The sequence below is a fragment of the Chamaea fasciata genome, unplaced genomic scaffold, assembly GCF_029207755.1.
Source record: "Chamaea fasciata isolate MVZ Bird 193981 ecotype frontalis unplaced genomic scaffold, bChaFas1.0.hap1 SCAF_6, whole genome shotgun sequence".
Classification (NCBI taxonomy): domain Eukaryota; kingdom Metazoa; phylum Chordata; class Aves; order Passeriformes; family Sylviidae; genus Chamaea; species Chamaea fasciata.
In genome coordinates, this window is record NW_027094091.1 from 58,049,746 (window position 1) to 58,070,061 (window position 20,316).

The following is a 20,316-nucleotide window of genomic DNA, read 5'->3' on the forward strand; positions in this document are numbered from 1 at the left end:
TTCACAAAAGCAGTGCTTTTGTAAGGTAGAAAACTTGATTGGGAATTTTGAAATTGCTTTTCACACTTTAGTGAAATATTCTGTGGTCCTCATAGCAGTGTGTTCCTGGAGTGTTTATTGTTTGCCTCCATGTCTCTGCTTTATATATGTAGTTTTTCCAACTGTTTCATCAAGGGGTTAAGTGGTATGATCCCTGAGAAGCATTTAACTGTTCAGCTGTTTCAATGAATAGGTGCTTAAATTAGTGTGTGACTAGATGACAAGGTCTGGTGTAGACTGGTTACTTAAAAGTACTTGCTTTTTCTTACTATTGTTTTCAAAAAATAGTCAGCAATTGAGTTAGAAATCTTAGGAATTGAACAATTTAGGAAGAAGAGCTTTCTTTTCTACTGTAGAGAAAAGATTCTTTGTTTTTGTTTTTAAATCTGGTTTTTTTTTCCATGTTGCTATTACCTAAATCTCCCCTTAGTGCAGTGCTGAGTTTGGTTAGTGGAGGCTTTCTATTCTGTTGAGGGCAATGAGAAATTATAATTCCACACATGCTTCTGTTGAATTGCAGGTGAGGGTTGGTACCAATTTACAATGGTATTAGGAACACACACTGGAAATGAACAGCAGCTCAAGTTCAGTAATATTCTTGAAGAATTTCTTTTTCAGTCTGTACTGTCTTTCCTATTAAGCACTGTTTGGATTTTCTAATTAACTGCTAGGGGCATATTCATGAAATGTTAATTCTCTAAAAAGATATTTCAGACTGATCTGTCCATTGTACCATTACTGTTCCAAGAGGTAAATCTCAACTGTGTTATCTGGTAAGGAGAGACATGAGAAGAATTTTGATCAAGAGTGGTACTTGATCTCACTATTTAAAGACTGTTTGCAGTTCAAACCTAGATTGAGAAGAGAACTGAGGTGGTAACTTTCCACTGCAAATACAGCAAAATATTATTGACTGCATTGGTCTCTCTGAAGAAACTAACTGCAAGTTGACACCTCCTGGTAGACTTTGGTTGCGATATGAAAAACTATTTTGTTTGGACATTGAAAAGCATGAAAAACTAGTATGTTATCTTAATTCAGCTTCTTTTGATGAAGAAGAACTGGAGTCCTTATAAGCTAGGAAGGTGAAGCCATCAATAAGCTTAATGACTTGTCTCATACAAGAGAAGTATATATGGTGTTTTCTGATACCTTTCCTGAGCTCTGTTTCACCAGATCTCAGTTTTTAAATGTGTTTATTTTGACACCCTGCAGTGTTCAGTGCTGCTTCTCATTTTGTCAGAGCAAACCTTAGTATTTCTGATTATGTCGTAAAAAGCTCAAGTCCTTCAAAGTAATATCAGGTGAACTTTGGTTTGTTTTTCAATGACGTGGACAGCAAGCCAAATGTGACGTTTCTTTACAGAATGGATGGGAATCTAGAATAATCAAATTATGGCTACCTGGTGTCATTATTAATTTTTCAGAGTAACTGCGAAGACACTTCCTTTCCCCTGGAAAAATACATCCAAACACAAATAAACAACAGTTTAAATAGTGTTAACAAGTAGCTTTCATACCTCACCAGTCTTTTAGCTTTTTTGCTCTGAATATTCACCCATGGTTTTTTATGTTAAGACATCACGTGTGAAGTCTTGGCAGGAAGCTTTTTTGTGTGAAATGACAGAAAGAAAATATGGACAGAAAGAAAACATGGAAAACTAAATCTATTATCTGCATTCTTACACTTTTAACTTCTTAGGACTGCTAGGCAATACACCAAGTTATACTGTTACTTGGAGGATAAAAATGGGTGTTACTTACCCATCCAAATCTGATTTAAGTTAATAATGATAAGGAGTGGGTATTGTGAGATCTTTATTGGCCTGTGATCTCTCTTGGATTTGCCATCTCAGGAAAAAAGGAAAAAGGAATGAATGAGTTGAGGAATGAAGGAATAGTCAAGGGAGACACTTTTGAGAATCAGACTGGCATGTTTCAAGTAGTGAGTGCTGCTTTCTGAAAGAAGAGAAAGAAGTACATGGTCATAATTTTTGCAGATGATTTTAAGAGTGACTCCATTTAGACACTCCTTTTTTCTTGTAGGACTTGTTCTGCAGTACCTTAGTTTCCCTTTGATTCAAGGAAAAAGAAAAGTCAGTTAGCTTAGTTTAAGTACCAATGATGAGCTGCATGTCTGACCCCCATTTGTGGGGAGATGTCTGTTCAACTTGGGGAGTCACTAAATAAGAAGTTGACTTATTACTTTGGACACTCCTTGATTTCACATTGCAGACTGAAGCAGTTATTGGGATATTCAGTATCATTTTAGTGTGCTGATGTTTGTAGGGATTTTCAGAAGTTTTATTTCTAACACTTGTATTAGCTGGGCAAGACAGAAGTTTGATTCAAAATGAGATCCCTGGCAGCTGCCAAGAAGGCAGAATCCAAAGATGTGAGGACTTTGCAGGCAGTCTGCAGAGCAAGCTCTCCCAGGAACACGGTAAATGATCTTGGATGTTGTTCAGAGTGTCTGTCTTCTCTCAGGATGGTGGCTGTAGTTCAGTGAATTTCTTTGTTTCCATGCAGTTACTAGAATAAGACATTATCTCATTTACTATCAGATGTTGGTAAGCTGTGCAGTAAAATTGGCATTTGTGTAAATTGTTGTCCTAATGTTCCTTTTCTAACAGCGCCTTGTTACTTCATTTAAGTTAGAAATTGGACCTGGAGTGAGCTGTCCAGCCTTTCAAACTGGCAGAGTATGAACAACTCGTTATGGGTGGGAGTTCAAGGAGCTGAGTAAAAAGATTCTTCTGTGAGATGAGAATCAGGGTTCTGCAGGCAGTCTCAAGAGAGGTGAAGGCTGGCAAGTTGTGATACAACAAGCACCAAATACCTACAAAACTTTTATAGTTCTACATGGGCCTTGGAAACAGAATCTGGGAGCTTAAGTGTAGGAGAAGGGAATACAGGTGACCTCACCCCTGATAAGTAACAGCTGTGTTAATTAACCAATACAGCCTTGCCCCTGATGAGTAACAGCTGTATCCAATAAGGATGAGTGAGATAAAAGAGGGAGTTGGCTGGTAAGGAGGGGATCATCATGGAGGAGGAACCTTGAGGAGTCTGAAGGAGAGAATCATGAAGCAGGATCCTGGGGAGAGAGAATCGCTGCTGTGAGGTCAGTCTGGGTCTACAGTCAGAGCCTGTTGTTGGAACCTGCAGTCTCAGTCTAGCTGGGTAAAAGCCTGAATTCAGAGCCTGAAAACTGATCCCTGCAGTCACAGTTTAGCAGGAAACAGCCAGCAGTCTGAGGCTGCAAGGGAAACCTGCAATAGGAACTTGCTGCAGCCAGAGTCAGTGAATGGTTGCAGTCAGGATGGCTGAGCTGTGAAGAGGAGTAAACCAGGACCCTTTTCATGCTGTGTTTAACGTGGTGTCTGTGCCTTGGCTCTTTTTTACCCTCTAATAAGAGGGCTGCTGCAACACTTAAGATTGATGGTGGAGTGTGTGATAGAATAAATAAATCTTTATTATTAGGATTCCTGTATATTATCAACTTTGACTTGGTCAGTTGTAATGTTGGACAGAATCTTTAGGCTATTCATAAACATTTAAATATATTCTGATCTGTTCTTTTGGTGGACAGGCTACTTGCTGTCTTAACTCTATCTGAGCTGGCATAATTCTCTGTCAAAAAGAGACATGACCCACAGACCTTCTCAGAACAGTAACATTTAATTTAAGAACAAGGAAGCAATTTATTGAAATACATGCCCTTCAAGGCTTGGAGCCAAAAGTCACTGACCAGAAGAGAGTTCTTGTAGAACAGAAATAGCTACCTGGAAACCCAGAAATGGAAGCTCCGCTGCAAATCTGTTTCTTCTGATCCCTGGATATACCTGGACACCAGCTGTGCAACACACAGCCTGGGAACTGTGTGCTGAGCCCAGGGCAGGAGCACTGGTGGGAAGTGTGTGCAGCCTGGCTGGCCAGTTACCTGGAAATCATCTTCCTCTCTGCCCGCTGCCCTAATTTTCCTTTCTCTCGTCACACTCTGAATGAGTGGCCCAGTGCTGTGTTTGAGGGTGAGGGCACTGTTGAGGAAGTGCACGTAGGCTAAAGCTGCTCTCCAGGAAGGACAGCTACAGCTCCATTAGCTCTGGGACAATTTCTCCATGTTGCAGACGGACAAAAGCAGAGATTCGCAGATGCAAGAATTACCTTGAAGCAAGACAGCTCTTACCTTTATTAAAATGTTACCTGAAGTACAGCACCATGTAAATGGTTGTGCTGCTGTCAAAGGCAGCTCCCCAGGACAGCTTCTTCGAGTAGTACCCTAGTCTTGACTCCAGGCAAGACCACCAAAATGTTGTCATGCCAAGATTCTCTGTGATCCTTGTTAAGGAAGGGTTGTTAGCACAGGCCAAAATGTTGCCCCTACACTGCAAATGCTGGAGAAAAACTTGTCACAGGACTAACATGCTGGACTGGGTGACTGGTAGAGCCCTGGAGGAACCTGCTTGGAACTTGTAGGGCTGGATGTGAGTCAAATACAAAAGACTGCTAGTCAGGAGGTCTGTGTGTTTGGGGAGGGCCTGTCCTCTGCCCAGCGTGTTCTGTAGTCCGTCTGCTTTCTGATTTTTTCCTCCTGTTTTTCATGTACTGCAGACTTAGTGGCTGGTTTTCTAGCCCTCAAGTAGATGCCTGGAGAGAAAATTATGTCCACTGGTGAATGGTTACCTGCCCTGTTGTAAAGTGTCAGGATAGGCAGGAAGCTGAAGGCTGCTGAGTGGAAAGAATCCATGCAGTTGGAAGGTTTGGAAAAGCAGGGCAGCAAGTCAGCCGCCTGGAACGGGACACCAGGGTTAAGACTCACTCTGTACATGACAGTGGGGAAGAGAACCTCTCAAGGTCTCTCAGGTTGGGAGAAACTTTGGCAGGGCTGTAGTCCAACTGCTCACAACTGGACCAGCTGTGAGATGGGACCAAGTTGTACTGGGCTTGATCCTGTCGTGTCTTGAAAACCTCCAAGTCTGGAGACAGCACAGCCTCTCTGGGCCCCATTCTGGTGTCTCTCTGTCCTCAGTGGGGGAATAAAGCTTCTCTTATGTGCAGTCTGAACCTCTCTTGTATCCATTTATGTCTGTTGTCCCTTGTCCTCCCACCATGCAGTGCTATGAAAAGCCTGACTTTGTCTTTGGTTTGCCAATAGCCTGTGGCACCTTTTAATATAGGTCAGCCTTCAGTCCTTGTTAGGAAATTGTAACTTTGTGATTAATTAAAGTAAATAAAAATGCATATGAGCTTGGAATTAACGGCAGGGATAACATAGTGATATATTGATTACATTATGCAATATAGCATCAGTGAGCGTAGCTATATCGAGCAAGCTAGCATGTAGACACTAATTGAGAGGGAAAAATCTTTATTTACTTTTGAGTGTATTGTTTGCAACAACTTACACACTTCTCTTTGTAAAAGAAATAAATAACCGTACACCCATCAGTGAGGGAATTGAACGTAGTATTTAAAATTGTGTTGCAGGTCTCCAAATACCAAGGTAACTGACCTGTTCTTTGGAATGCCAAAGCATCTGTCCTCCAGGCAGGTATTTGACTTTTGACTTTCAGAATTTTAGATACCAGTGGTTTAGATAATCAGTGTTTGTCTCTATATCCAGAGGGTTTTATTCATCCTGTGGAAAGCTAAAGAGTGAGCCAGGTGTCCTCGCTATTATTCCGGTCTTTATTTCCCGTTTGATGAAGCAAAATGTTACGAGTGTTCATATAGGTTTATTTTATTTGTTCATAAAAAAAATAACAGCTTGTATAAAAAAACCCTCTCACTGTTTCAGTGTGTACCTGACTGATGTGATTAAGGGCCCTGTCCTTGGATAACTGATCAACTTATAAAGTATCTCTATGGTCACTAATCTGTAATTTGGAAGAGATGATCACTGCAGAAATTTTGACTATCTTTATCTTCTCAGAGACGCACAGAGGTAACATGAGAGGCATTGGACACAAGCAGCACAAGGCCAGCTACGAGTAGGGTAGAAATTTATACCATGAAGGTAAACAGCACAGTTGGTTTCTCAAGGGAGCAATGGAATTTCCACTCTTGGAGATGCTCAGAGCTCATGGGAGCAACTGATTTAAGTTGCCCCTGTGCTGAGCACGGAGCTTCACAGAAGCTTCCATCCTATATCATTCTGTAGTTAAATGCAAACAACATCCAGTATTTCAGTGACAGAGATCACGGTGCTGTTGTGTTGAGACCCAGTTGCTTAATTTGAAAACCTCTCTGTGAAAAAGACAGTGCTTCTTATCAAAGCAATATAATTAACGAAATTTTATGTCACAGGTGACCTGCAAGTCAGTTCAGCATGTCTATGCAGGGAGCATCTGGAGTTTAGCACTGACACATTGTGATTTATTTCTACAAGAAGCACTTTTCTTTGCTGTTAAGAGCAGAAGACTGTTTATGGGTGACTGAATTAATGCATCCTTGGCAAAGACTTTTGTAAATTGAGGACTGAGTACAGTAGGTGAGAGCATTCTGAAGACAACTTGAAATAAATTTTACTAATCTATTTAAATGTGCATGGTTTTGATGGTTCATTTGCAGAGGGAATTAGCATTTATTTCCATTTGAAGCATCAACTTAGAATAGTAGATATTATCAAAGCATGCAAATTTAATTAGGGAGTAATTAAAAGGTGAAGTAACATGAAGCGTGTATGACAATTTTCTTGTTCCTTTTTCAGACTAATTTTGGCTTTGACTTAATATAAGTGCAGTTTATGGAACATTTTTCTTTCCAGTGGCATAGAAATCAGGTGTTGCATTAGGTCTTCCTGACTGCAGTTACACTGAAGCAAGATTTGGGCTGTCAACAGAGCTTGCCCACAATAAATGAGACTGGATTTATTTCCTTGACTTTCATTGCCTTGCTTTAAAAAAGTTTAAATTGTTGGTGTTACACTTTTTTCCTTGCCTTTAAATTGTACCCAGTGCAAGATTGTTGAAGTTGTTCTGTGTTCTGCCTCTCTGTGTAGAGGATGCTTCTGGAGGAGATGTGAGTGCAGCTGCAGGTCAAGCAGTTTCACTTGGGTGATGTCTGCTTTTATTGTATCTGGCTGGCCATTTGCATCTACATCTTCTCAGGCTTTGCTGTAGAGAAGAACCTGGCTGAAACTGCAACACTAGAATTTTTTAGGGTAGGGAGGAGCTTTTTAAAAGTAGAGTGTGTGGTGCCCAAGAGATCTGTCAAGGGTTTCTGTTGTTTGTGTTTGACTCTTAGACAATATTTGTAAAGAGGAGCAGCATTTCAGAGTTGTATATAGTAGAGTGGCTGTAAATGTCTGTCATTAAGACCCCTTTTGTGGCCATCCTTCCCTTTGCTCTTGAGTGTGAAGGTATTTTGAGGGCTGACTTGGAACTTGCCATGTTGTTGCACAGAGTGAGGTATCTTCATTTTTTTTTTTTCCCACCCAATTAATTTTTACCTGTTAGTTAAACATGGTTAGTTGTTGGGATTATATATCTCCCCTCCATCTCCAGAAAACTGTATTTAAGCTGTGGTGGTGTTTCTTCTGTGCTCATCGTGGGTGTCATCTTTGTAGTGTTTCCAAGCTGTGTTACACTGAGTCTTGCGGGCAGCAGGAAAACCAAGTTACAGGTATTCAACCAAATTCTAATTTGCAGATGAATGGCATAATTGTCAGTGAAAAATCTTAAGCAGTCTGTTGTGACAAGTGTCTGTGGGCTTGGGTGTGCCATTTTTGCTGTTTCCTACTGTGAATCTCTGGGGTTGATCTCTGAGAAGGTGAAGTGTGCGCCTTGATGCCTTCCTTCATCCTTCCTGAGCAGGAGGAGGTAAATGGGGTCTTCACTAGGAAGTATGCATTCATTTGGAAGTATGACAAGATTGCTGAGAGTTGGCTTTATGAACAAAAAGCAAAAGAATGCAGGAATACTGGTGAGGAGAAGAAAGTTCCCAGGTGCTGGAGTTGTGAACTTTACTGGAAACAGATGTGGTACCTTCCTTTACTTGTTCCTGCATGCAGTTTCACAGTATTAGAGTTTGTTTTAGCAGGAGTAAGGAATAAGAAACAGTAATGAAAGAGTGTTTTGGAGGGAGCCAGAAACTGAAGTTTTTTACCTGTTTGAGGTTTTTGTTTGTTTATTTTACAAATGGGGCTGACCCATATAACCCTCTTATGGTCTTGTGTTTGTTGGAGGGAAACATCTGGCTCTTTCTCTTTCATCCTGATCCTACTGTTAAAACAGCTGGAAGTACTTAGACAACATATTGCCCACATTTGTATTTCTTCTCTCAGACTTTATGTACAGCAGAAATATGTTGTTGCCAAAGTTACTTCTCATCATAGTAGGCAGTGTGAATTCAGATCCAGGCTCCTGCTGGTCTGTGGTCCTGACCTCTGACCTCATCTGGCTAAAGGCAGGCTTTGACATCACATCCTTTGCAGTGTGTCTGAAAGTGAACCAGTGAGGTCAAGAATGCATGCTCACATCTCTGCCAGAAAAGGCAGAAAATGTACTTGGATCACATAATGTTTATGATCCCTTTGATTTCTTTCCATCAAAGACAGGATTTTTATCTCTGTCAGATGTGGAGTAAGTGCTAGCACTCAGCTACTGTAATTCCTATCAACAACAGTTTATATGTAATGTCTTCCTTGACTCCTCTTTGATGTAACACTGTGAGTGAGTTTTGTAACTTTGCAAAACATGGAAGCAGGGAGGAAAATGGCTGGTCAGGTGTGAATAGGTTTCTGTTGAATACCTGTAGAGTCTGTGTAGGCACAGAAGAAACCTTATGCTCTTGTAGGGCTTTTGTTTTTTAATATTCTGATGGCACCAGTATGGTATGGATAAAGTTGATAAACATTGTTTATCCACAGAGGAATACTTGGAAGATAAGTAAGGGGAAAGCAGCTAAGATGGAAGTCTGCATAACGTTTGTATTTCTTTTTCTGATATAAGATGTGCATAAAAGCAAATTTTAATGGTGCTACTTGATCAGTTTTCTTCTTTGCAGGAGCCATGTGGTTTGTGATTGCTGAGGTTTTGTTATTTAGCAATTTTGTATGATGACTGATAGCAATCAAATGGGGGTAACAATCAAATTCTGTGGATTTGTTAAGCTCTAGAAATAGTGAGTATTGAGATACTGGAGGCAAAATAAAGAGACCTAAAACACCTGGTTGAATACCTGATGGGATGCAGGTCTGGAAGCTTTGTTACAGCAAGCAAGTTATTTAAATGACAAGGACAAAGGAGTAATGGCATCTAAGAGAAGTTGTTCTAGTCATGAATACATATTGTTAGGACTTGATTTAAACTTTTTAGCATTGGTTCTGAAGGAGAATGTTTGGATAAGAAATAGTTCAAGTTCAGTTAACACTGAAACAAAAACGTGTTTACACAAAAACCCCCCGAGCTTATAGTGCAAGAGTGCATTTGTTATAAAATACATGTTGACCCAATGGACTTTGCATTTAGAAAAGCCAAAAAGCTTTTATTCGTATGATGGAAAAAATATTTTTAATTATGGAAAACTTATGTAAATTTTTTTAATATAATTACGCAGATTACCGAAATCAACTCTTCAAGAAATGCCTGTAGGTTGGGACTTGTCTGTTAAAATTGATGGTAGCTGCCGTGAATGTCACTTAGGTTTTTATTGGTCACGCTCAAGCTGTCCACCCTGATATTACGTTTTGAAAAAATAGTTGCAAATGATATGTTCCAACTCTTTGGACCAAAGGAAAGCCCTTCAGTGCAGCAGGGAGCTTTATGTAAGCCATGGGTGGGGGTGTTTTTGGTGTCTGAGACTTGTTTGCTGAGTGACACTTGGATTCTGGAAAATAATAGACGTGGCTGCTGCCAGGGTTCAGTGGTGGGTCATGAAAAGGAGGTGACACAGAGCTTGTCTGCTCTGGCTGAATCAGACGCTGCCTGTGCCTGCAGCCTTCTGGGGAGGAGAAATCACCGCCCCGTTTGCTTTGCGCTGTAAGTGGAACCACCGTAACTCCCTGCTGTATTTGTTACTTCTGGTGTACTTTTTCAGGAGGTAATTGCCACTTGAGATGCTTGTCCAGTGGTCAGGAGCAGACACCGGATACGGAATGGGCAGTTTGGTTCTTCGCTGTGCTGCTTTTCCATTGTGGGTTTGAGCAGCCTCTGGATAGTGTGTGATCGGCAGGTGGGAAAGCCATTAGCCAGAGAGCAAGGTGCTGCCTGTCTGGAGGGGTTCAGGGTGAACTTATGTTCCTTTCTGCACCCTTTCAGTAGACAGGTGGGTGAGGAAGCCTGTTGACAGCACAGCCATGGCACCATATTGCCTGCATGCCACCAGGAGATCCATTGTCCCTGTGGAAAGTCAGGAACCTAGTTTGGATGGAGAGAGGGTGAATGCCCTAAGAAATCCTCTGGGACAGCTTTATCTGAATCTTGTTTGAAAAACATAGATCCTTTCCTCCAGGAAAGTTTTTGTTGAACATGCCAGTCAGTATACTTCCTAGAGATATTTCTCCTTTACACTGAAGACTCAATAAGGCAGGAAGGTGACTAAGCTATGCCGCCCCCTTGGCACTGACCAGAGCTGGTTCTCCTTTCTCAGAGCTTGCAGCAGGGTTTTTGTCAGAGTAGTTGCCATTTCTTTTTGAGGGCTTCTGTCCCTTCGCTGGGATGGAGGGTGTGAGGAAACTGAAGTCATTTGCTTTTCCAGGTTTTGGCTCTTTGTGACTGGTGGTTCAAAATGAACCTATTTTGTTACTTAGTTTAGTTACATTTCTTTGGAGGATGTTGGTGTTTTGGGATATTGAAGGTTGAAAACATCTTCCTTTTTCTCATTGCTGCAGTATGGAAGATACGTGCTATTGGTCTTGGAGTCGCTTTTGCTGACTGATGACCACAGGGAGAATTAAAGCTTGGGCAGTACTGAAGATTGGTTGATGGAAGTAAAGTAGGAGTGCTTTACTTTTTGACACCACAGAAGGTGTTTAATTCTTGTTAACTATGTTTAAACAGGACCTCCTGCTCCCCTGTGTTTATTGGTTTTGAGACTGCAAATCAAAACAATTCACTTTGTGTCAGATACATTTGATAAAGTCTTTCTCAAACTATTGTGACCCTGACAAAATATGGAAGTAAGATAAATGTAAAGGAGTCAGGACTTGGAGACAAGGCATTCCAAATGTACTGTGGGAATATAGATAGACCATAGATAAACTTTGGCACAGGACCAAGTAAATAACACAATATGCAATAGGGTTGCAAGCTGTCTCCAGGGTTTTACTTCCTCATGGCCTTTTTTACAGTTTTAGCTGGAAAAGATGCTGATACTAACCTTTAATTTCTGCTCAAGGAAGCTTGTGGGTTTTGAGTACTTGCAGTGTAACTGGTCATTTCAGCTTTGCAAATATAGTAAGTGTTAATTAAGTTTAGTGCAATCACACTCTGATCTGATTTGGAGCCTGAGACCTCCACTGTCTGTATTTAAAAACAAAAGTCTATAATTTTGAACGTGAGAGGTGGTTGATTATATAATAAAGTTCTTAATAGGGTGAAATGAAGATAGCTGAAATGGCAGTTCCTTATTTGTTTTAAGGTTTGTCCAGTGACTGTTCCTATGACAAAAGGACCATTTGTTTATCATCTTAGTTTAAATATTTACTTGCCTCAGCAGAGATAAAATCAAAGTGCTCTCCCTACTTTTGGTATTTCTGAGTTCCATGGTCCAGCTTCTATAGTTTTATGTGCTGTGCACACAGGTGGTATTTGGTTCTGGCTGGTGGCTCCTTATTTTTCCCCATGAACAGATGGAACTGGTGGGAGAAGGTTTCACAGTCGTGGACAGTGGAGTTAGGAGAGAAATTCTCCTTTAGAGAGAAGAAGAACCACTTGCACTTCCAAAAAGTTACTTTATATTTTAGAGCATAGAACAACATCATAACAAAACTTCATATTATTTTAACCTCCGCAATATCTCTGTGAGCAAGATTTTCACGTTAGTGCCATCTCTCTTACAAAGCCGTTCAAAGGTACCTGATGCTGTACTGCTTTTTTTACCCTGGTCGATTTCCCCCCACCAAAATATTATCTCCTCCTTTTAATGTACAAAATAATAAAACAATAAATGATATAAATTGTATTATAAAGTTTTTCCAGTTGCTTTAGGTATGCCTGTACTGTGTAGTGCTCTGGAGTGTAGGAACAAAGTACTAATAGTGCCAGTTGGGGCTGACTGGGAATCAGAGGTAAAATAATCAGAGATCTGCCATCTCATGGCTAATAACCAAGGTGCAGCATTCACCTAGGTATTTGCCAGGTCCTACAGTGGCCACTGCTGGGTTTACTGCCTCTGCCACCTGCCTGGGTTAGCTGGAGAGCCTTGTGATGGATTCACGGAGTCGTGCTGAAGTGAGCTCAGATCAGTGCCCCTTGTTGGCGTGTGTGTGTCTGCTTGCAAATTCTAAGATGAATATTTTATAACTCTGAAAATAAGAGGCAGACAAACTAGGGGAGAAGCCAGGGAAAACTGCACATTCAGTAGCTTCACAGTTGCTCAGCTGGGTTAGTATCAATGTAGCTTAGTTCTTATTCCCCTCCTGTAATGATGAGAAATCATTTGGTTCCTCAGAGGGATGCTCTTGCTGATCATGGGCTGTCAGTGTATTAATTATTGAGTTTGTACTTTGTATTAACCCTTTTAGCAGTTCATGTGCTCTCAGTGAGTATCATTTAATCAGAGAAATACTGCTGTGTGTCAGTTTCTAGTTTGCTGCAGTTCCTTTTCCCAGAGCTATTTAAAGGATTTCTTAGTTTGTGCAAGTCCAGTTGTCATAGGGATGACTCCTCTTTCATTTCAGAAGAGCAGAGCTCTGTGACTTTATTGTCACATTTCTATTCTAACCTTTTTCTCTTTTACCTAGTGAGAGAGCTGCTTTGGTGTTGAAGAGAAACCTCGCAAAGGAATGGGCCCTGTTCTCTTGAAGCTGTTTGCCCTGATCCCAGGAATGCTGTAGAGGTTAGTGACGTGAATGTTGAAGAGCTTTTGTGGAAATTGCCTTTTGATTTGTAATTGGCACACTCTTCAGTAATTTCTGTGTGAAGCAGTTCATTTGCCTGTCACAGAAAGGGAGTTAATTCAGGCACTGTCAGAACACAGTCAGCTTAAAATTGCTCTACCCAAACAAAATTTAGGATTCTGTGTATCTGTGGAGATGCTGGGGAAATACGTTGCTGGGTGGTCACAGAAAGTTGTGTGGGTGTGATGCATGCTCAGAGACAAGCTGCATTAAACTTGGAAGTTTTAATCAATAGGTTAAAGAAAAGATAAGAATGATCATAATACATGAGACTGTGGTGCCTAATTCTTCTTTGAATTTCTCAAGTCTCATTTTTACTTTGAGAGAAGAACGTTCCTGGTCTTCAGGAGAATTGACAGGCTAGGAAGGGTCCATTCTGTATCCGCACAGAGGTAATGTTATCTCCACTTCTGCCTCAAGTGACTTGTATTCGGTGTTATATCCTAGTTTATTTGGGTTTGTACAAACTGTATAGACTTCTTGCTGTGAATGCTTTTCCCCTGAGCTCTGTAGTCCTGCTACAAATGTTATGGCCTACAAGAGGCTTCCTTTTGCAATTAGAACATTCAGTCTAGTTTACTTCCATGTTTTTTGGAAAACCAGCAAGGATTAAGTATATTTATCACCTAATGGATTATTTTTTAACTAGTGATATAAAGATAAGCATGTGTAACTGTTAAATTCAGTCAGGCTTGATTTTGCTGATGTAAAATGAATGTAGCAAGTAAAATTAGATGGAGCAGTGGAGGGGGGGGAGAGGGAGGAGGTAGGCCTGTTGAAGTGCTCCTAAAGCAAAGAGATGAATTTCCATAGGAGCAGTTGAGTTAAAATCTGTTAAATCTTCTGGTTTACTAATTTACTGGTTACTGTCCGGTAAAGGATTCTAATCTTTGTTAGCTTACTTTACAAGCATAGGGGTGTGTGTGTGTGGTGTTGCTACTGAAGAGTAATGTCCAGGCTTTGCTAGGACACCCTTTGGCATACAGACCCATTTTGGAGCAAAAGGAAAAACAACAGAGTAGAAAAACAGCTGCAGCATGTCACAGACACTGAAAGTGAAGAGGTGACCCAGTGGGAAAAGACAAGGGAATATTAGTTGGCATCACTCTTTGAGGCATGTAGAGCTCAACAACTGCAAGTGTTGCCACTTCTTATCAAGAGCTTTAGTCGTTGATGTATTCTCACCATCTTTATCTTGTTTCATATAAAACTGAGATTTGTAAAGTGTTCAAGGGTGAGGTATCACTTCTAATTTAACAAAAGCATACAAAAAGACAGAAACCCCAAAGCACATCCTTCCATGTGAAATCCTGCACTCCAGCATCAATGCTTTCATTCTAGCTCTATGCTGCTGCTTTTGTTTCTGTTGTTTTATTCATTAGCAAAAAGCACAAACCTGTCCACAAGGGGGTCTGACGGAATGATGCCTTTTTTTTTTTACTTTAATAAAAAATGCCTAGCACCCTTCAACCTATTGTGTCTAGATTTTTTTGAGACATGTATACTACTTTATGGAGAATAAAAGAGGATGAAAGGTTCATCTCCTCTTATGGTAGTCTCCCTCATTGTAAAAGTGTTTGGTTTCAAGCAGCCTGTTGAATGCAGACTATTTTGTGAGTCTGTGAAGACTGTCTTGTTAGAATCCCGATCTGCTATTCGGATACTTATGTAGGGAATATTTCCTTGGCACTTCATGCATCCTGTTCTTCCAGTTCTGAGGACATGCATGAACTGGCAGAGCTTAACAGCTTGGTTTTAGGGTTGTGGTTATGTTCCTTTCAGCCCCAAGCTTGCTGTATTTGATTTGGTTGAGCTCTCCATGGGGCCACGTCGAGTTTCTCTCCAGCTGTGGCATGACTTACCTGCAGCTACATGGGTAATAGTAAAAATTGTGATGCAGTTTATGAGCACATAGGAGATAATGAGATAAGGGAAGACAGCCAACTAACATAAATTTGCCAGGGAGAAAATTGTGTCAAACTGATTAGTTTGCTTCCTTGACGGATGAATTGGATTAGTGCACAAGGGAGGCAAGGGATAGAAGTGATACAAATAGAAGCGTATAAGGTTTTAAAGGATGTTCTTTTGAGTGTAATATGTGCAGTGTTTTGGATTTTTTAATGGAATCTTCCTTAAATTACTATATTGCAGGAGCAAAATTTATTAAAAATGGTTCTGTGGCGCACTTAATAGGGATTCAGGATCACTTGGAAAGACATTTGAAGTAGGCTTCCATACCAGTCATGGCTGGATTTGTCAGTGACACCCATTGATTTAGATTTTAGTTCATGGAGCAGAGTTTACTTACGAACTGTGCAGGTGATGTCAGGGAGTGGACAGAACGGGCAGCCCAGCGTGTTGATACAAAGCTGTTTGTCACTGGGGTAAGCAAAGTGTGTGTGTTGGCTCGACCTGACTCACCCTGTGTTTATTTGTTATACCACAGGAGCTCAGTCAGTGTGTATAACCTAATTATGCTGAGTTTACTGCGTTGGGTGGCCTCTTCCAACACTCACAGCACAGCTTGTGGTACTTTTCTATCCTTTAGAAAACTGCAGCACTGAAACCCAGAACTTGAAAGGAAGTGTTCGTTTATTTGTAGCAGTTTCTTTATTCTGCCACAGGGAGAAAATGTATGAGTTGGGAGGAGTGACCATATTTTTTAAGAGCTTTTGTAGAAAAAGATATGAAATATGGAAATAATTGTCATCTTGGAATGGTGTCAGAGAAGTCTGTCACACTGCTTTGTTTTCAATTCCCTGTGTGATAGGAAGGGGTGTTTGTGTGCCATGCTCTTGTATGCTCTTCTCATAGTTGTCAGGTTATCATGAAAGATTCATTTCATGGCTCCCTTAGAGGTAAACACCAATATTTCACCCTGAGTCAGTAATTTTTGCCAGCAATAGATTAATGCCTGAAACCCCCTCTGACATGTTCCCATCTGTGATGCCATAGTTTCTTATGGATGTGAAGCATAGTGAGGAAAAAAAAAAAATTAAAAAATCTCTATTTAGATTATCTCTGTGGAGATGCTGCTCTCTGTTTCTGTGATGCCTGCTGCTGTTTTCCTGACTTCTTGGGGTATGGTTTTCTCCCTGGTGTCCTAGCAAATGTTTTTCTAGCAAAACTACAAATTAAGAAGGTACACCTTTAGCAGCAGAGTGGTGCACCAGTGGTGTAATTGGAATTACAAGAATGCTGTGAAAGTTTCATGCCCCATCTTCTGTCCCAGAGGGAGGGGGGATGTTGCAAGAGCCACTGCTGATAAGTGATAGCCTGTGAAAAGCAAGCCTTAGGCAGTCCCAGGAAAGACTTTTAAGTCTCATGAATTGAAACAAACTGGAGGCACAGTAAACCTAGTTTTAGAGCTTTCCCTTGTTTGATTTTAATTTCAGGAAGCTGCCTGGGAGAAATCTCAAAGGCACATTCCTGTAAACGCAAGAATGACTGTTCAAAGTGCTGGGAGATGAAACTGATGTGCAGCAATTTTTATAAGTGAGGAAATAATAGTGCAGAAGTGGGCTACCACCTGCCTGTGTTGCAGTGAGAGTATATTAGAAGTACTGTTTATGCTTTGGTGTTGCTAAAAGGTCACCTTAGAGGAAGACAGAGAAGTAAAATCAAATTGAAGAAAGAAATGTATGATAAAATTGTGAAGGAATATATGGCTGTATAAGGGAAGAAGCCTTCGCTGTGATACCGTTGTTGCGATTAAATCTTAGTATTGAGCATTTATTTACCTAATTCTTTCATGTGCCTTTGTTTGTCAGCATGTTGCTTGGTTTCACTCTGTTTATTGCATTGTTTATCTTAAAAATAAAAAAGAGTAGTTATCCTCATTCTGTACACTGCTTACTGTCAAAGCTTAAAAGGAACACAAAACCAGAGAAAAGGGGTAGCACTGAAAAAGTCTTGTTTTTCTTTCTTGTGGAGGGAGCAAGTTCTGTCACCAGGTTCTTTGCGTGCAAAAACAGCCGAGCACGGTGCAGGTCATCTAAGTGAGCCCATACACTTTCACAGGTGCACCGCAGAAGCAAGGACTTGCATTAAATAACTACTCAGCGATTTATGTACCTGTAAATGACATTGCAGTGCATTTGATAGATGATTGCTCTCTCTTTTTTTGTTTTCTTCCTCATTTTTTTTTCCTCCAGGAAGGAAGTCTATTTCCTTAGGTGAGTATTATGTGTAGGTGAATCCAGGGGGAAAATGTGAATAAACTCCATGTCAGTAGTTGTGCTTTTACTAAGTGGACGTTCAACCTTTCTTCTGGGATAAATTTAGTTGGAAAGCAGTGTCCACTGTAGTCGTTTGAGTATCATTCTGGGAGAATTCTTTTCAGAGAACTGCTGCTTCAATTGTAATTTGTTTTCTGTACCGTTGGTTATTTTTACTAGGGGAAGGGGCAAGTATAGTGGTGAGACATAACATGCAAGTTTGCATAACATAATGGATTTCCTTGGAAAATACTATCACTTCTGAATAGTTTTTGTAATTGAAACGAAACACCTGGCAGGTCTAGATTGTATGGTGCTGTGCATGAAAGTAGCATTGCAAGCTAGAGTAGTAAACAGTGCTTAAAAAACACAACAAAACAACAAACCCCTGAAAAGCAGAAGAGTTAATCAAGAAAATCCACACTGCATCTGATCTAGATTCTAGTAAGGAGTGTCTCTTGTCCTTGGTTTATTTTTTCCCCCAAAATAATTAGTTCTGCTGTAACCAAAATTGAAATGTATTTACTTTCCTGTGAGATAAGAGAAGCAGGAAAATGTCATCTTGCAAATTAATTTGTAAGCCATGATACGTCGTTCTCCTTTGCGGTGATTGTGCTGCCGACCAGATGTCGTTTTGCTCAAGCGCACGGTTTTTCATCTTGATCCTGCGCTTGTGCGATTTTGATTTATTCTCTGTGAAGCAGTTGTATCAGTGACTGGGGCCTGTGCATTGCAAGGAGGAGGGATCCCTGCCCTTGGTGTCCCAGCCTGCTGGGTGGGAGCAGCTGCTCCTGGCTCACAATCCCTCCCGCCTGGGTGCTGGTACAGCCGGCGCAAAGCTCCGCGGAGGGATGTTTACTGACCAAGGGCTGGCAGCGCCCTGGAGGCACAGGAGCTTGTCTCCTGTCTCTAGTGTCTTACAAGGGGAGGACTTGAAAACTAAGATGCTGGCACTTAACTTCAAGAATTCAAGGTAGGATGAGACCTAAAGGAATCTCAGCTACTCTTTATTTCTTTGCATGATACTTCCCTCCCCCCCCAGACTAAAATTTAATTCCGTGTCTAGCACATGCGAAGTTGTACCTCTTGTTGTCAGACCAGCTGTTATAGAAGCTAACCAAAACTGAGGTTGATCAGACATTTAGTGATATTTTTGAATAAAATGAGTAATGTACCAGTGCATAATTTTCTGTGTTTAGGATGTTGGCTCTAGAAATGTAGGTCAAAAGTAGGTACTTTACATTTATCATCCCAGCTAAGGAAGAAAATAATGGATTTTAGTTTGTCACTTGGGTAGTTTTCAAAATACAGCTAAAATGACCCTTGAGTGCGGTAGTTGTGCTGTGAAGCCAGATTGTTATGTTACACATCTTCAAAGAAATCTAAGCAAGTTGGAGAAAACACTATTAAGATAGTGTTTTCCCTCTCTCTTGAGTGCTATAGGCTTCATTTTTTCCCTTTGAGTAGAGAAACTCACTTTTGGGGGGATTTCTAGCTGTCCTATTTAATCTTGTAACACACTGCAAACTGGTGTTGAGAAATAATTTATTCACTGTGAAATACAGCTTTAATTTTGGCACTATTGCCAAGCAGGGCTAGAACATGAGTAATGAAGAGAAAAAGAAGAATAGTTTTTAAAGTAGTTATGGTAAATAGTAAATATACCAGCCTCTTTACTGGCAATCAAAAATAAGCAAATAAGTATGGGTTTTCTAAAATGTTGCAGTTTTTTCACTTTGAGAGACATCAACTTTACTATACAAGAATATCTACAGTTGCTTTGGTCATTTAATAAGTGTGCCATTGAAAAAACTTTCACTGGAGAACTGGATGAATCCATTCATTGAGTAATTAATATTGCTTTAAAAGACTGCAGTTTTAGTCTGCTTTGTAGGTTTGTGTTTTTTTCTTACTAAGTGTTGATTTTGTGTGGGGTGTTTTGTCTTTTTTCCCCCCTCTTTTATATTTTCCTGTTTAATCCTTTATCTGGCACATTCACTGCTAGGGATGGAAACCTTGTAGCTCTGATGGGCTACTTCTAAATCCAAACAGCTCAGTCCTGCCTTGGATCTGCCCCAGGTTTTCTCTGCAGGACTGTGTTCTGGGAGCAGCAGTCTCTTGTGTTACTGGGGAGATAGAGCTGTATTCTGTAAGGAAAGATTCACAATCAGCTCTTTTGTCTTTACTCTTTGCTCCATGGGAGGCTTCTGAGAAGTGTTTCCATGTGCAGCCTGGTGGAGCTGGATCCAAAACCAGGCTGGGAGCCAAAGACATAATCTAGCTCTACCTGCAATCCTCAGGTGTTTGAAGACTGAAGATGAGACTGAGAGGGGTTGAATTGTTTTATCTGCAGTTTGTGACCGTCATCCCCAGGGGATCATCTGCCACCCAACAGAGAGAGGTCAGGGGAAGGAGAAGCAGAAGAGAGGGAGGATGAGGAGAAGAGACAGTACTTTTCTCCCATTGTTAAAATACTTGCTTAGTTACACAAAGCATAGGAATCTTTATTGTTTTTTCCAGTGGTGGTGCCTCTTACGAGGAGTAACTGAGGGAAGTGGGATTGTATAGCCTGAGGAAAAAGAGGCTTGGAGAGGACCTTCCTGCTCTCTGCAACTACCTGAAAGGAGGTGCTAGTGAGGTAGATGTCAGTCTCTTGCCCCAAGTAACAGGATGAGAAGAAATCACTCAATCATTAGTGTTGGAAGGGACCTCTGGAGATCATCCTGTCCAACCCCCCTGCCAAGACAGGGTCATCTGGAGCAGGTGACACAGGAGCACGTCCAGTTGGACTTGGAATGTCATCAAGGAAGGAGACTCCACAACCTCCCTGTGCAGCCTGTTCCAGGGCTCTGTCACTCTGAGTGTGAAGAAATTCGTTCTCCATGTTGACGTGGAACTTCTTGTGTTTTAGTTTATGGCCGTTGCTCCATATCCTGTCACTGAGCACTGCCAGAGAGTCTGGCCCCATTCTCTGGGCACCCACCTTTGTGATGTTTA

At 40.9% G+C, this 20,316-nt stretch overlaps 1 protein-coding gene across 8 annotated transcripts in view; it reads left to right on the forward strand.

Annotated features, from left to right (window-relative positions):
* WDFY3 (WD repeat and FYVE domain containing 3) overlaps positions 1-20,316 on the forward strand; it is a 151,818-nt gene that overhangs the window by 18,562 nt on the left and 112,940 nt on the right. For 7 of the 8 annotated variants that reach the window (XM_066186485.1, XM_066186488.1, XM_066186486.1 and 4 more), the window contains exon 1: positions 18,154-18,292. In XM_066186485.1, the coding sequence (XP_066042582.1) occupies positions 18,171-18,292 (122 nt within the window). In that variant the 5' untranslated portion in view covers positions 18,154-18,170. Of the gene's footprint in view, positions 1-12,946; positions 13,042-18,153; positions 18,293-20,316 lie in introns of those variants that run through there. The other variant, XM_066186492.1, reaches the window with a different exon arrangement.